We start from the raw sequence: 12,958 nt of genomic DNA on the forward strand, positions 1-12,958 counted from the left end.
AGAATGCATAAACCCGTGTTATCCAGTGTGACCATCACCACCAAATATCACAGGTTTCCTCCGGGTACAGTACAGTACTCTGGTCTCCTCCTGTACTAACAACACCAGACAGACCAACCGCCCGTCCAATGGCTAGTACTGTATGCTGATAACTGGTGAAATAATGATAATAAGACACGTACTGTTAGGGTTGGAGGTAGTAATGATGATAGGTTCGCCAGGAGGTAAATGTAAGGTGACGGAGTGGGCGTAAGGAGCCAGCCAGCCGTCGGGGCCTCTGACAGATCCTCCTAACGCCTCATTCTCGCTGGTGCAGGTTTCCAGGCACAGCTCAACAGGTCCCCCAGAACCCAGGCAGTCTTGAGTCACTCTGTTGGTGATAGTGAAGGAGTTATAATCGTGTGTGCTTTGTCTGAATCAATGTAAACTTATATATGATGATTTTACTGAATATCCATCCATCCATCTCTCTATCTATCTATCTTTCTATCTATCTATCAATCTATCTATGGACTCAGATGTTCTTCCATGACATTGATTTTCACAATATATAAGATGTGCAGAAATTAGTGCCAGACCTGAATGCAGCACTGGGTCTATAGTTATGTACGATTGAGAGAGAAAGAGAGTTATATATATATATATATTTTATATATATATATATATATATATATATATATATATATATATATATATATATATATATATATATATATATATATATATATATAATATATATATATATATATATTTATATATTAATATATATAGATAAGATGAATCTTGATAAATCACACGGGAAGATGGAAGCAGCAGGTGCCTTGAGCAAAGTCTTTATTCAGGCATGCCAGATGAGTACCTCAGCTGAAGAGTGTTGTCTACTATGGAAGTATCACGTCGTCGTTGCCACAGTAGACCCGTCCAGTCATCAGGGACACGGAAGCTCACCTGGATCGCTTCACCCTGTTGACACACACACATACACATACATTAATTACGTGGTCAGACAGTACATGTTCCTAGTTAATTATTCTCTGCTTTATGGTCTTATATTACCTCTATGGTCCTGAAATACATTACAAGTGACATAATTGTGTAATGTCCGCTTTTAGCTATACAGTCATTTGTGTTCAGTTTAGATATACAGAAATTTCCTTAGGTCTTCCCTTAGTTGCAGTGTGTTGTATTCATATATTTACACAAAAAGTTAAACTAAATTAATTTCACATATGTAAATCATAATATACTTTTCTTCGTGTGAAACAAATATATTCTGATAGATTTTTAATAATGGGTATATGAAACTGATACATGATTACTTATAAGAGATAAATAAATCAGTATAGGTCCTACATCATGGTCTCCTCTCTCTCTCTCTCTCTTTCTCATCCAAGCTCCCAGGTACCTGAACTTCGCCACTTGTAGACCTGCTTATGGATCAAGGTCCCACAACTCCCCCGCACCCCCCTCTTGTAAATACTCTCATCAGCTTAGTTTTTTCCACATTAACCTACACATCATACTTCTCAATCCTCTCTCTCACTGTCCATGATCCTCCCTGAGTCATCTGTATGTATGACATCTTTCACCCTCTGTCCTCACCCTCTGACTCCTCCCTCTGCTGCCACAGATTCAACCATTTTGACCTCAAGAGTAAATAGAAAAAAGGTTGTCTAATAAGATATCCTCTTATGTACTAACCTAACCTAACCTAACTTAACTTAACCATAACACTAAGCACTATGAAGGATTAAGTCATGTCTGGCCTTTGACCTCATACTCGTAGTCGGCGTTGATGGGGACGTCTGAGGACCACAGGAGATGGGAGTTGAGGGCTGCGTCACGCTGCTGCCCCACCTCCAGCCGCGCCCCCACCCACATTCCGCCGCTGAGGACATAAACAACATCTGTCACTGTATATACGACAACTGTAAAGGTTATGGTCTTTAATTCAATAAAGCTTCAAGATTACGGGTAGGTGGGTGAACGCACTGAGAGACGTGGTATGTGAACAAGTGATTTCCCTGAATGAAAGCTGAAGTGTTAGGCAGTAGTGCCTCACCTGGCCATGAGGTTGAAGATGCCGCCGTTCTGCCGAGTGTTGTGGTTTGCCAGCGTCTGGAGGCCCCCGACGCCAGTCAGGCGGAGGGCAACTGGCACCCCTGAGGAGGTGACCATGGTGAGGGTGTTGTCCAAGAGCGGGGCAAAGACCGCCAACTGTGGGCAGGGAGACACTACATACCAGGTGCTCGACGTGTGCACGTCTCTTGCACTGCGGCAGCACCTCAGTTACCCAAAGGGATTAGAACGCCTGCAACTGCCTATCTTATACAATAGACGGGCAAGGGTGACTTAATTGATGCCAACCCCACAAGGGGTCACAGTTCAAGGTTTAAGAAGCTACAAGACCAGGAAATTATGAGAGAAAACTATTTCAGAATGAGAATTGTAAACTCTTGGAATAATCAGCAAGAGAGTGTTTGTGACGGCACCGAGTCAGAGCTCCTTTAAGACAAGACTTGACCAATAGTGGCACAGGTACAGATACCTTCAGGAGCCAGATCACGCCCGGTATTTGCCAACAGTGTGTAGCAGAGACGTGACCGACCGCCCAAGTGGCGAAGAGGATAAAAGTAGAAAATAAAAGTTGTGACTAGGGGCTATTAAACATAGAAGGCAGTCACATGTGATGCTTCTGAACTAATTGAGCTGATCCCTGAAGGCAGCAAGAGTACTTACCGCAGCATGGAGAGGCGGCTGGAGCATGTCAGCGAGGGCGCTGAAGGGGGAGGAGTAGCGGAAGTTGGCGAGGCGGACGTGGAGGGCGTGGGTCCCCAGCAGGCGTAGCGACACCTCCAGACTGGACGACCCCATACGGTACCCGACAGGGATCCTCGACATGACCTGCGGCCGTCATTACCAGCGTCAGAGAACGACAAAGGGAACCAAGTACTGACCATAAGTTGTGTCAGTGAGGCTAGTCTTAGAAAATTCTCTCGGTCAGTTAACCAGCCAGTTACTCAGTCAGGGTTGATAATGACATAGCAAAATTAATTACAAGAATATTTCCTGTTAACAGCACCATCAACAGGAAGTATGTTGCATCTTCAACGTAATAACTGGACAATAAAGAGTTACAGCTAACTTGGTACTAGGTCTCACCTGCTGGATGAACTCAACGATCTGGTCGTGGGAGATCTCCCTCTTGTTCCTGAGGGAGGGACGGGCGAGGCGCGTCAAGGTGGACCAGAGGTTTGCGGCAGCGACGGTGGAGGCCTCCATCAGATGCTCCACCCCGGGGATACTCAACAACATCGCCTCCAGCCCCGTCACCCGCACCACCACCTGCACCAGATACGACAACCTGAGTTATTCATCTATGCATGAACCTCAACTTATCACTACATAAGTAACAAAATAACTCACCCACTTATGGATGAACATCAACCTATCATCACTAGTGTGCAAACATGTAGCAACAGTAGATAAAGGTCCCCCAAAATCTTTAAATGCAATCTCAAGGGGTGAATGAGGAGGACATCTTATTCATCCTCCTCACCTCATATAGAAACACAACTTGGTGAAATATTGTTGATGGTCATCACCTGCGCCATCTGGTGAGTGTGTCCGTCGTGGTGGAGGGCGAGGTTGAGGTAGAGAGCCCTGGGTGCGGGGGAGTACCTGCCCCACACTAAGTCCCCGGCCAGGGTGAGGGCTGTGCGGGCGTCCAGGTGCACCGTGCGGGCCATGTGTCGTGAGTGTTGTCTTGGGTCATACCACACCGGGTCCGGCACCTGAGAAATGTCGGCGGTGGTCAGCAAGTCACGCAGGTTCATCAGGGTGGGGTCGTCTGATGACAACACGGACTGCACGTGACTCCACACATACGACGCAACTGTTGAATAAATTGTGAACATTTTGTGGTGTGTCAGCATTAGGGTAGTTTAATATCTAGTTAAATTTTTGTCCTGACGAACTTCACGTCCAATAACAGAAAGCATGAGTGAAAAATGTATAACATGCGGTACACATTGTCGATAACTAGCATATCTTTCCTTCAAGTGACACCTTGCACACCTTACATTAACAAACATCACAGACAACATCTACCTTGAGGAGAATAGTCGACATCTTCAGAGTTGAGAGCCTTGGCGACGGTGTTCAGTAGTTGGGGCTGTACGGGGATACAGTGGACGAGGCCCCGGTAGGCAGCGATGCGGATCTCGGGGTCCGAGGGACTATTCAGACCCAGCTTCTGTAGTTCCGTCACGCCCTGGGATGAACGGTCAGAGTTGAATGACTGAGGCTACCGGGTGTATGATTATATTCAATTATTCTATCTTAAATACTGTATAATATTTCCGTTCAACTGCTGGAAGTGTGGGTGTATAAGTAAGGAAAACGTATACTGTTGGGTGGGTAGTAGGGAGAGTGGTGGCAGTGATGGTGCTAATGGTAGAAGGGTGGAAGTGATAGTGGTGGTAGTAGTGGTGGTGGTGTTGAACGTGGTGGTGGTGGTAGTAGTAGTGTCCATTACGACAGATCGACAGCACTGCCAAAATGATAAGTTGCAGCAACTATTGATGCAGGTTCCAGAAAATTTGAAAAAAAAGTAGCTATAGCGCAGGATGTGGGCGCCTCGAACTGGTTAACTACGTTACCGATAAGGGCAAATGGTTTCAGTCTTAATAAACAAGAATTTACAGATGCCATTGCTCTAAGGTACGGTCGGCCAGTAAAAGGTTTGCCCTCCCAATGCGTGTGTGGCTCTTCCTATGATGGCGATCACGCCATGGTGTGCAAGAAGGGGGGCTTCATATGCATGAGGCATGACGAAGTAAGAGATCTCACAGCAAATATGTTGAAGGAAATCTGCCGGGACGTCATGGTAGAACCGACCCTCCTTCCATTGGATGGCGTGATCTTCCAACACAGGACTTCAAACACATCTAACGAAGCCCGTGTGGACGTCAGTGCTCGAGGATTCTGGACGCGGGGACAGCGAGCTTTCTTCGGCATCAGGATTTTTGATCCCATGGCCGAAAGTCACCGTAACCTAGCTCTCGATGCTGCACATAGGAGGAATGAGAACGACAAGAGAAGGGCATATGGGGAGAGAATTCAAAACGTTGATCAAGGCAGCTTCACTCCTCTAGTGTTCACAACCTCTGGTGGGATGGGCCCAAGTGCAAGATGTTTCTACGCCAGACTCGCGGAGTTGATCTCCGAACAGAAGCAGCAGCCCAGAAGTTATGTTACAGCCTGGATGAGATGTCGACTGTCTTTCTCTCTCCTTCAGTCGGCTTTGCTCTGCCTCAGGGGAACGAGAGCTTCTGCCCCAACTCCGACAACTGCAGATATTGACTACGAGGCTACTGTCACTGAATGCGCATAGATCTACGGCTCAACTAATTTAGCACAGATAGGATAGCTTCTATGTATTAGGATATTTAATATTAAGGTAATTAAATGGTGGCGAAGTGGCTATTGGGGGAGGCTGGAGGCCATTAAAAAAAAAAGTAGTAGTAGTAGTAGTAGTAATAATAGTAGTGGTGGTAATAGTAGAGTCGTGTCGTAGTGGAGGGTATTACAGGTCGATAGCACTGCCATGAGTTGCAGCGAGGTTCCAGGGTAATAGCGCAGGACAACTAGTTACCGCCACGTTTACAGGCCATTGAAGGCCAGACAAACGATCAGCCAAAGCTTCACACCGACTCACAGCAGCACGTCCCGACACCCCCTGCAAGTGCTTTCACTCACATCACCTGGCAAGCATGCACATCAACACCTGGCATAGTCTGCAACACACACTCAACACAGTGCCATAGTCTGCAACATCTCACAGTCTGCAACACACACTCAATATCTGTCACAGTTTGCAACGTACGAGACTCACCTGAACGCTACAGTCGATGCAGGCGAGGGTGTCCATGGCAGCGACCAATACATCCACATTATCGTTGGCGAAGCAGGACCTGACCACGTAGTCCTGAGGCCGACAAGTAAACCCAGCCACACCCCGCAGCAACCTCACAGCCTGCAACACAACTCAACACCTGGCATAGTCTGCAACACACACTCAACACCTGCCATAGTCTGCAACATCTCACAGTCTGCAACACACACTCAATATCTGTCACAGTTTGCAACACACACTCAATATCTGTCACAGTTTGCAACACACACTCAACACTTGTCACAGTTTGCAACACCCCACAGCCTGCAACACACACTCAACACCTGTCATAGTCTGCAACACACATTCATCACTTCATAGTCTGCAATACAGACACACACACACACACACATATATATATATATATATATATATATATATATATATATATCATTTTAGTCCAAATAACACGCGGACTTTGAATATATATATAGAATCGAACCTCGACCAGTAGGTTTCATAGTCATTATATATATATATATATATATATATATATATATATATATATATATATATATATATATTGATAAAATCACACTTTAGCTTTCGTCTTTATTCAAGACATTTTCAGAGGCAACTGAATTACATAGACAGAGAGAGGCTTAAGCACATGAGGACAGTGCTGTCTTTTTTTTTAGGGGGGATCGATTGTAAGTAATATTCAGAAATTGTAATGCGATATTTAGAGACGTTAGAACAAAACTGACCGATCTGCCGAACAGGGAAACATAAGTAGTCCAGGCTGAAACACTCATGCCTCGTGGCGAGTTAAAACAAATCCTCCAAGCAATGCCCTCAGTCAGGAGGTGGACGCATTTTGAACTAGGCCCATAGAAATTTAAATGTACTTCATCGAATTAACGTAGACATGATTCATGAAGTTAAGGGACAATTATAAAATTGAAAGTTATTGTGGATAGTTTCCCAGTTTTAAATATGTTATGTGTGTCCCAAAGAAAGTATTAGAAATAGGCGAAAGATGACGTCATGCGGGGCAGGCGAGCGCCCTGAGGGATGCAGGCGTTGACCGAGCCTCAGTAAGTCAAGGTCACTGACCCAGACAGACGTCTGTATATGCGTTCCGCCAAGGAAAACGACCACGTGGCCTTGTCCCTTCCCGCGTGTTCATCCTTGTTGCAAGCATTGTAAGTCCTCTATTCGATCTCGTGCAGTGTTTAGATAGGGCGGAGAAGAATTTAACAGTAGTTAACAAAGTACTCCTTTTGCAGGGTAGCGAGACCCCACTTGGTTGGGGGTTGATGGTTACATATGAAAGTAAGGAGTCTGCAATAGGCCTGTTGGCCTGTGCATGGCAGCTCCTGTCTAGAGTTACAACCACTTTCTATCGTCCATGATTCTATCTAGCCTCCCCTTAAAACTTTCCAGCATTCCAGCACTTACTACAAAATTGCTAAGCTTGTCCCACTCGTCTACCACCCTATTTATGAACCAGTTCCTTCCTATCTCCCTCGTAAACCTAAACTTATCCAACTGAAATCCGATGCTTCGAGTCCTATCCTGCTCGGAGATTATAAGAACTTTATCTATATCTCCTTTATTGATTCCTTTCACCCACTTAAATACTTCTTCCAAATCTCCCCGCACTCTCTGTCTTTCTAGGGAATGCAAGTTTAATTTCTTTAATCTATCTTGATATGGAAGGTTTCTAAGTCCTGGAATCATTTTCGTCATTCTTCGCTGCACCGACTCCAGTGAATTGATATCCATTCTTTAATAAGGGCACCAGAACTGAACAGCACAATCGAGGTGCGGCCTGACCAGTGCAAGATATAGTTGCAATATGACCTCCGCACTCTTATTACTTACACTTTTAGATATAAACCTAATACTCTGTTTGCCTTATTTCGAACATTAACGCACTGTTTTCTAGGCCGTAGGTCCAGGCTTACAAGTACCCCCAAGTCTCTTTCACAAGTCGACTTCTCCAGATTGATGTTGTTAAGGCTGTATACATTGACAGTATTTGTTCTTCCAATATTAAGGAAGTTGCACTTGCTGGTGTTGAATTTCATTTGCCATTTTTCTGACCATTCCTGCAGTTTATTTAAATCCTCCTGTAGTGCATTTGCATCCTGCCCTGAATTAATCTGCCGCCCTATTTTGATGTCATCCGCAAACTTGCTTATGTCACTGCTGATCCCAGTATCTAGATCGTGTATGTAAATTATGAAGAAGAGTGGGCCCATTGCTGACCCCTGGGGAACCCCACTGGTTACACAGCCCCACGCAGATTTAACACCATCTACGCTGACCCTTTGTGTTCTATCGGTGAGCCATGATTTTATCCAATTTAAACCTTTCCCCTCGATACCATGAGCCTTAACTTTTCTCAGAAGTTTCTGATGCGGTACTCTGTCAAACGCTAAAGCCTAAGTAAATAACATCGTAATTTTCGTCATTATCTGCTACCTCGAAGACTTTCCTAAAATAACGTCAGCAGGTTGGTGGTGATGGTGGTTTGGAAGACATAGCTGGCTGCTCACGGGCTGGATACCCACCCGGTCGGCGTGCAGACAGGTGTCCCTATTTACCAAACTACCGTGACTGGCCGCAGAGCTCTGTTGTGGTCGATCTGGTTCTCCCCACCTAGGTTCATACAACACCACAAGAACCACCCACACATCTCCTCAGCCAGTCAGTGAAAACTCTTACTAACGGGAAAGTAGAACCCCTCCCTCAGCTGGGCAGGGTTCACCTGGTTGTACTCTTGAGCTGGCCTAAGTAGGCGGGCTGACGGTCGCTCTCTTCCTGTCCATGAAGTACTGGGAGTAAGCCAACTGAGTGCAGACCGAGTGAATGAAGAGTCACACGCTGGGACCGGGAGTTCTAGTGGTTACATAGACACATTCATCTCCCCAGTATTGGGTGTATGTGATTAAAATAGCCAAGTCCAGGTGTGTAATCAACGCTCCTCGTGGTTGATTGCACACGTGGGACGTAGGAGTCCCTCTTCAAGAAAATGGTTGATGCTGTAGCGCCTTAAAGTACGGGTGTATTCTGACTTACCATGATGTTTCATCTCATTAGGGGTTGATGCTGCTTTTGACCTTGACTGTACATGATATGATTTCCTGTGGTACTTCCGCTACACAGATTAGTTTAGTTCAGTTTAGTTTATGGTTTAGTTTATAGCTTAATTTAGGTTAGGTGAGGTTAGGTTAGGTTCGGTCAAATCAGATGACATGAGGGTGACTGACCTCGGCGTGGTCCCCTCGGTCGCAGGCGGCCTCGGGGGAGAGGTAGGGACCACACTTGCGCAGAAGTCGCTCATACAACTGCGGCGACACCTGCTTCAGCCCCTCCAGCAGCGCCGCCACTCCTGACACCGGTGGGGGCGTCTGTTGTAACAAGTAGTCCACCAGCTGCCCCAACACAACACGTTAATAATGTCGTGTGGTGGGGGTGTAAATTGCCTCATCGTCATCATACTGATAACCTCATAAGCATAAGTTATATATTTACAACTCAGTGACATATTAGTTTTATATCTTTTAAGTTTTAGTTGTTATTGTCTAGTGTATAAAGTGATTTGTACTAGATGTTGAAAAACCTTAGTTGTTGAAGCATATAAATACATTATAAGAAATACTGAAGGAACACATATTTGGCTGAAACGTGTATATAAAATCTTCATAATATAGAACCATACACAGAGATGTACATGTATATCTTATTCATACATGACTGTAAGTGTATACCGTGGTGCTGTATTTCTCCTCACCTCCTCATACACCATCTGGTTCTCCCGACGAAGGAAGAAGTCGTGAGGAAGGTTGTGTCGGGCATGGTGGCCGGGGTCCACTAGACTCCTCAACGCCAGGGTGAAAAGGAAGTCGTCCCCTAGCCTCATGGGGTCCTCGGGGTCTCGTGCCAGTTCCTGCACCATACATAATATATTTTAAGCTAATAAAGGATTCCCGGTTTGTCTTTTTCTTAACATTGAATAACAGAAGGTAACGAGACATCCCTAATACAATGTTGAGTAAGATTATCATCAACCATCACAGTGAATTGAATAGCAGAAGATGGTAAATTATCAAACCTTTGTTGGAGGTCACAGAAAAAAAAAATTCCCGCCAAAACAAAACAAACCTAAAGTGTGTTAACAGATTTTGTGTGTCTTCTTGGTCCTAGCTGTATGTAAACAAAATCTTCAAGTTCAATAGAAAGATGAAGAAATCAGCGTGAAATAGTCGTCAATAACCAAAGTATCGAGACAGTGATGACCCCGTGATGCCACCAGAGCATTATATAGAGGGTCATGGGTAACATAACTTAGCAAGAGGGAGGAAAGAGAAGGGGAGGGGAGGATCAACAGGAAGATGAGAAGAAGGGATGGAGAGAGGAGAGAGGAGGGAAAAATAGGCAGGAAAATGGTGAGAAGGGAGGGAGAGAAGGTGAAAGGAAGAAATGGAGAGGGGAAAAGGAAAGAAAGGAAAGAGGACAGGGAAGGGAGAGAATAAGGGAAAGGAAGGAGGGATAGATAGTAGACTACAAGACGAGGAGGAAGTACTCACAGCCAGCTGGGCGAAGAAGAAGTGTAAAGTGCGAGGACCTCCCACCACGGCCCACGCCACCGCCACCATCTTCCTGCAGCGGGGAGATCATTATTATAATACTGTATTAATATACGACTTTATGCTTACAAGTATTTTCCTACTGTAGGTGACGAATGAAACACACACACACCGGCTCCTACTACCACCTGAGATCCCTAGCCCGAGAATTGCTGTTCGACACCACAACCGCATCCAGCCCATACGTGCACGAACTGATCGCTATAAGAACAGCCCAGTCCCAACCATTGTAAAAATTATCAATAACTTGTAATAAATCAGTGTATTCACTCCCAGTAAACACTACTCTTGCACTGTCACTATGTTGAAATGCACTGTAGTTTGAGCTTTTCCCCATCTAGTTATTATATATCTTATTTGTATCACTTATGTTACTTGTATATTATTTGTAATTCGTAACCCATTCCCCAAATATGTAACTGTATATTTTCAGCCTTCTGGCTGCCAAGCTCTTTCAATAAACTGTTAATTATTATTATTATTATTATTATTATTATTATTATTATTATTATTATTATTATTATTATTATTATTATTATTATTATTATTATTATTATTATTCTCTATTCATTCACTATCATTCAATCATTCTCATTGCTGCAATATATGTATTGTTACCTCAAATGTCCACACTTTTTATCCCAGTCACTTCACACACGCGATCATCACCCATACGTTCTTCCTCCCAAAATCACTCGACTTCTTCCCCGTTCGGTCACGCCCACTGCTGCTCCCTGGAGGTCCACCCACCCACCTGACTTATAGATTCCCAGTGTGTCCTTCACCCCGTCCTTCTAACTAACACCATGGTCTTTAAATCTTCCTCTGTCTCTGAATTACTCACTCATTCTAGCCATCTTTTTTTCCCGCTCCATTACCAAAGTCTTGATAGCATTATTATTGTATCTCCCAAGTAAGGACAGTACAAGCTTCTTATTTCAGGTGACGATCATTTGATTACGCAGTGATTAAGAGAATTACAGATCAAACAAGCCCCTCAGGAATCCTATGTAACTACCTTCAAAACAGGACAGCACAGCTACAAATTGGCAACCATTTAGGTCCACCCTTCGACCTAGAAAGCGGAGTTCCCCAGGGAGACGTCCTATCCCCAACACTATTCTCCATATATACAGCAACTTACCTAAACCAACGCAACATAGCGAACACATTATCTTTGCCGATGACATCACACAAATCATATCATATCCCCGAAAATCAGAAGCAACGATGGCACGCCATACAGCCTTAGTAATAAAAAACATAAATGACTACGAAAAGAAATGGAAAATACGGACAAACATCAACAAATTTAAAATTATACCAATTGCCAAGAAAAAGGTCGAACCAGTAATAGTAGATGAAGAAATTTACCCAACACCAACGAAGGCAGCATCCTGGGACTGAAACTCTCAACAAATGGTTACCAGAGCTTCATCAACGAAAAAGTCCACAAACTACGTAGCAAACTCTCAAAAATAAGATTAAAAAACCTGAACATACCAAACAAAAGGAAGTTATACATGTTACTAATAAAATCAGTAATGTGTTACCCGCCTGTACCAACCAATTCATTTAGAACAAATCAAGAAACTAAACGGTACAAAATAAAAGCCTTTCATATATAACATCAGTTACTAAGAAAGAGTAACAAACGAAGAACTCCATAGAAGAGCCAACATCAACGCAGTAAACGTAGACATCTACATCCAAGCCAAAAGAACATGGGAACAAATACTAGAGTTAGACTACAGTAGCAAACTGACTCGACAACGAGCAAGAGAAGAACACGCTTGGTTCAGATTAAGCAGAATAAGAGTCGACAACCCACCACCAATACCAAAATACATCTAAAAATTATCAAATTTAATACAAAAACAAAAAGAACTGTATAGCCATTAAATACTGTACCTTCAAGTCAAGCTTCAATCTTTCAATTAAACCAAAAGATAGGACCACCTCCTTGTGAACAAAAGTAGCAAGTTGGATCCTACATCTCTTCTTAAAAACTAAACTTCCCTACTATAAACAAAACGCTTCAATTCTCTAAAACAGAAAATGTTTCATTAAAAAGATGAGTGACCAAAGGACACTATCCTTGGCCTCTCCAACACTTGTCTTCTTGCCCCTTCCTTCCACTCTTATTAAAACAAAAGATACGTTGCTCAGCCAGCTCCACAAGAACCTGGCTAGAGGTCGTCACCCCTTCCTTGAAACAATGGCTACTACAAAAATAAACATATTTTTAACTAAATGAAAAAGGCTTGAGAGCTAGAACCTAATCACGCAAGATGTAAGTTCAAATTATAATTATTATAACCTCGGCATATCTGGTTGAGCCCGGATACTGTCAATCTCTTACTGTCCTTCAAATTTCTTCCCTCTTTCTCCTTGATCCTAAACC

General features: G+C 43.7%; 1 protein-coding gene across 1 annotated transcript in view; it reads right to left on the reverse strand.

Annotated features, from left to right (window-relative positions):
* Positions 1-12,958, reverse strand: part of LOC121878019 — a 46,339-nt gene that overhangs the window by 17,927 nt on the left and 15,454 nt on the right. Inside the window, exons 9-20 of the mRNA XM_042383976.1 lie at positions 10,495-10,567; positions 9,699-9,854; positions 9,175-9,339; positions 5,897-6,037; positions 4,111-4,273; positions 3,606-3,895; positions 3,163-3,345; positions 2,740-2,904; positions 2,063-2,217; positions 1,774-1,888; positions 860-963; positions 183-370 (exon numbers count right to left, since the gene is read on the reverse strand). Coding sequence (XP_042239910.1) covers positions 183-370; positions 860-963; positions 1,774-1,888; positions 2,063-2,217; positions 2,740-2,904; positions 3,163-3,345; positions 3,606-3,895; positions 4,111-4,273; positions 5,897-6,037; positions 9,175-9,339; positions 9,699-9,854; positions 10,495-10,567 — 1,898 coding nt within the window. The remainder of the gene's footprint in view (positions 1-182; positions 371-859; positions 964-1,773; positions 1,889-2,062; positions 2,218-2,739; positions 2,905-3,162; positions 3,346-3,605; positions 3,896-4,110; positions 4,274-5,896; positions 6,038-9,174; positions 9,340-9,698; positions 9,855-10,494; positions 10,568-12,958) is intronic.

Source organism: Homarus americanus, unplaced genomic scaffold, assembly GCF_018991925.1.
Source record: "Homarus americanus isolate GMGI-L3 unplaced genomic scaffold, GMGI_Hamer_2.0 scaffold40244, whole genome shotgun sequence".
Classification (NCBI taxonomy): Eukaryota; Metazoa; Arthropoda; class Malacostraca; order Decapoda; family Nephropidae; genus Homarus; species Homarus americanus.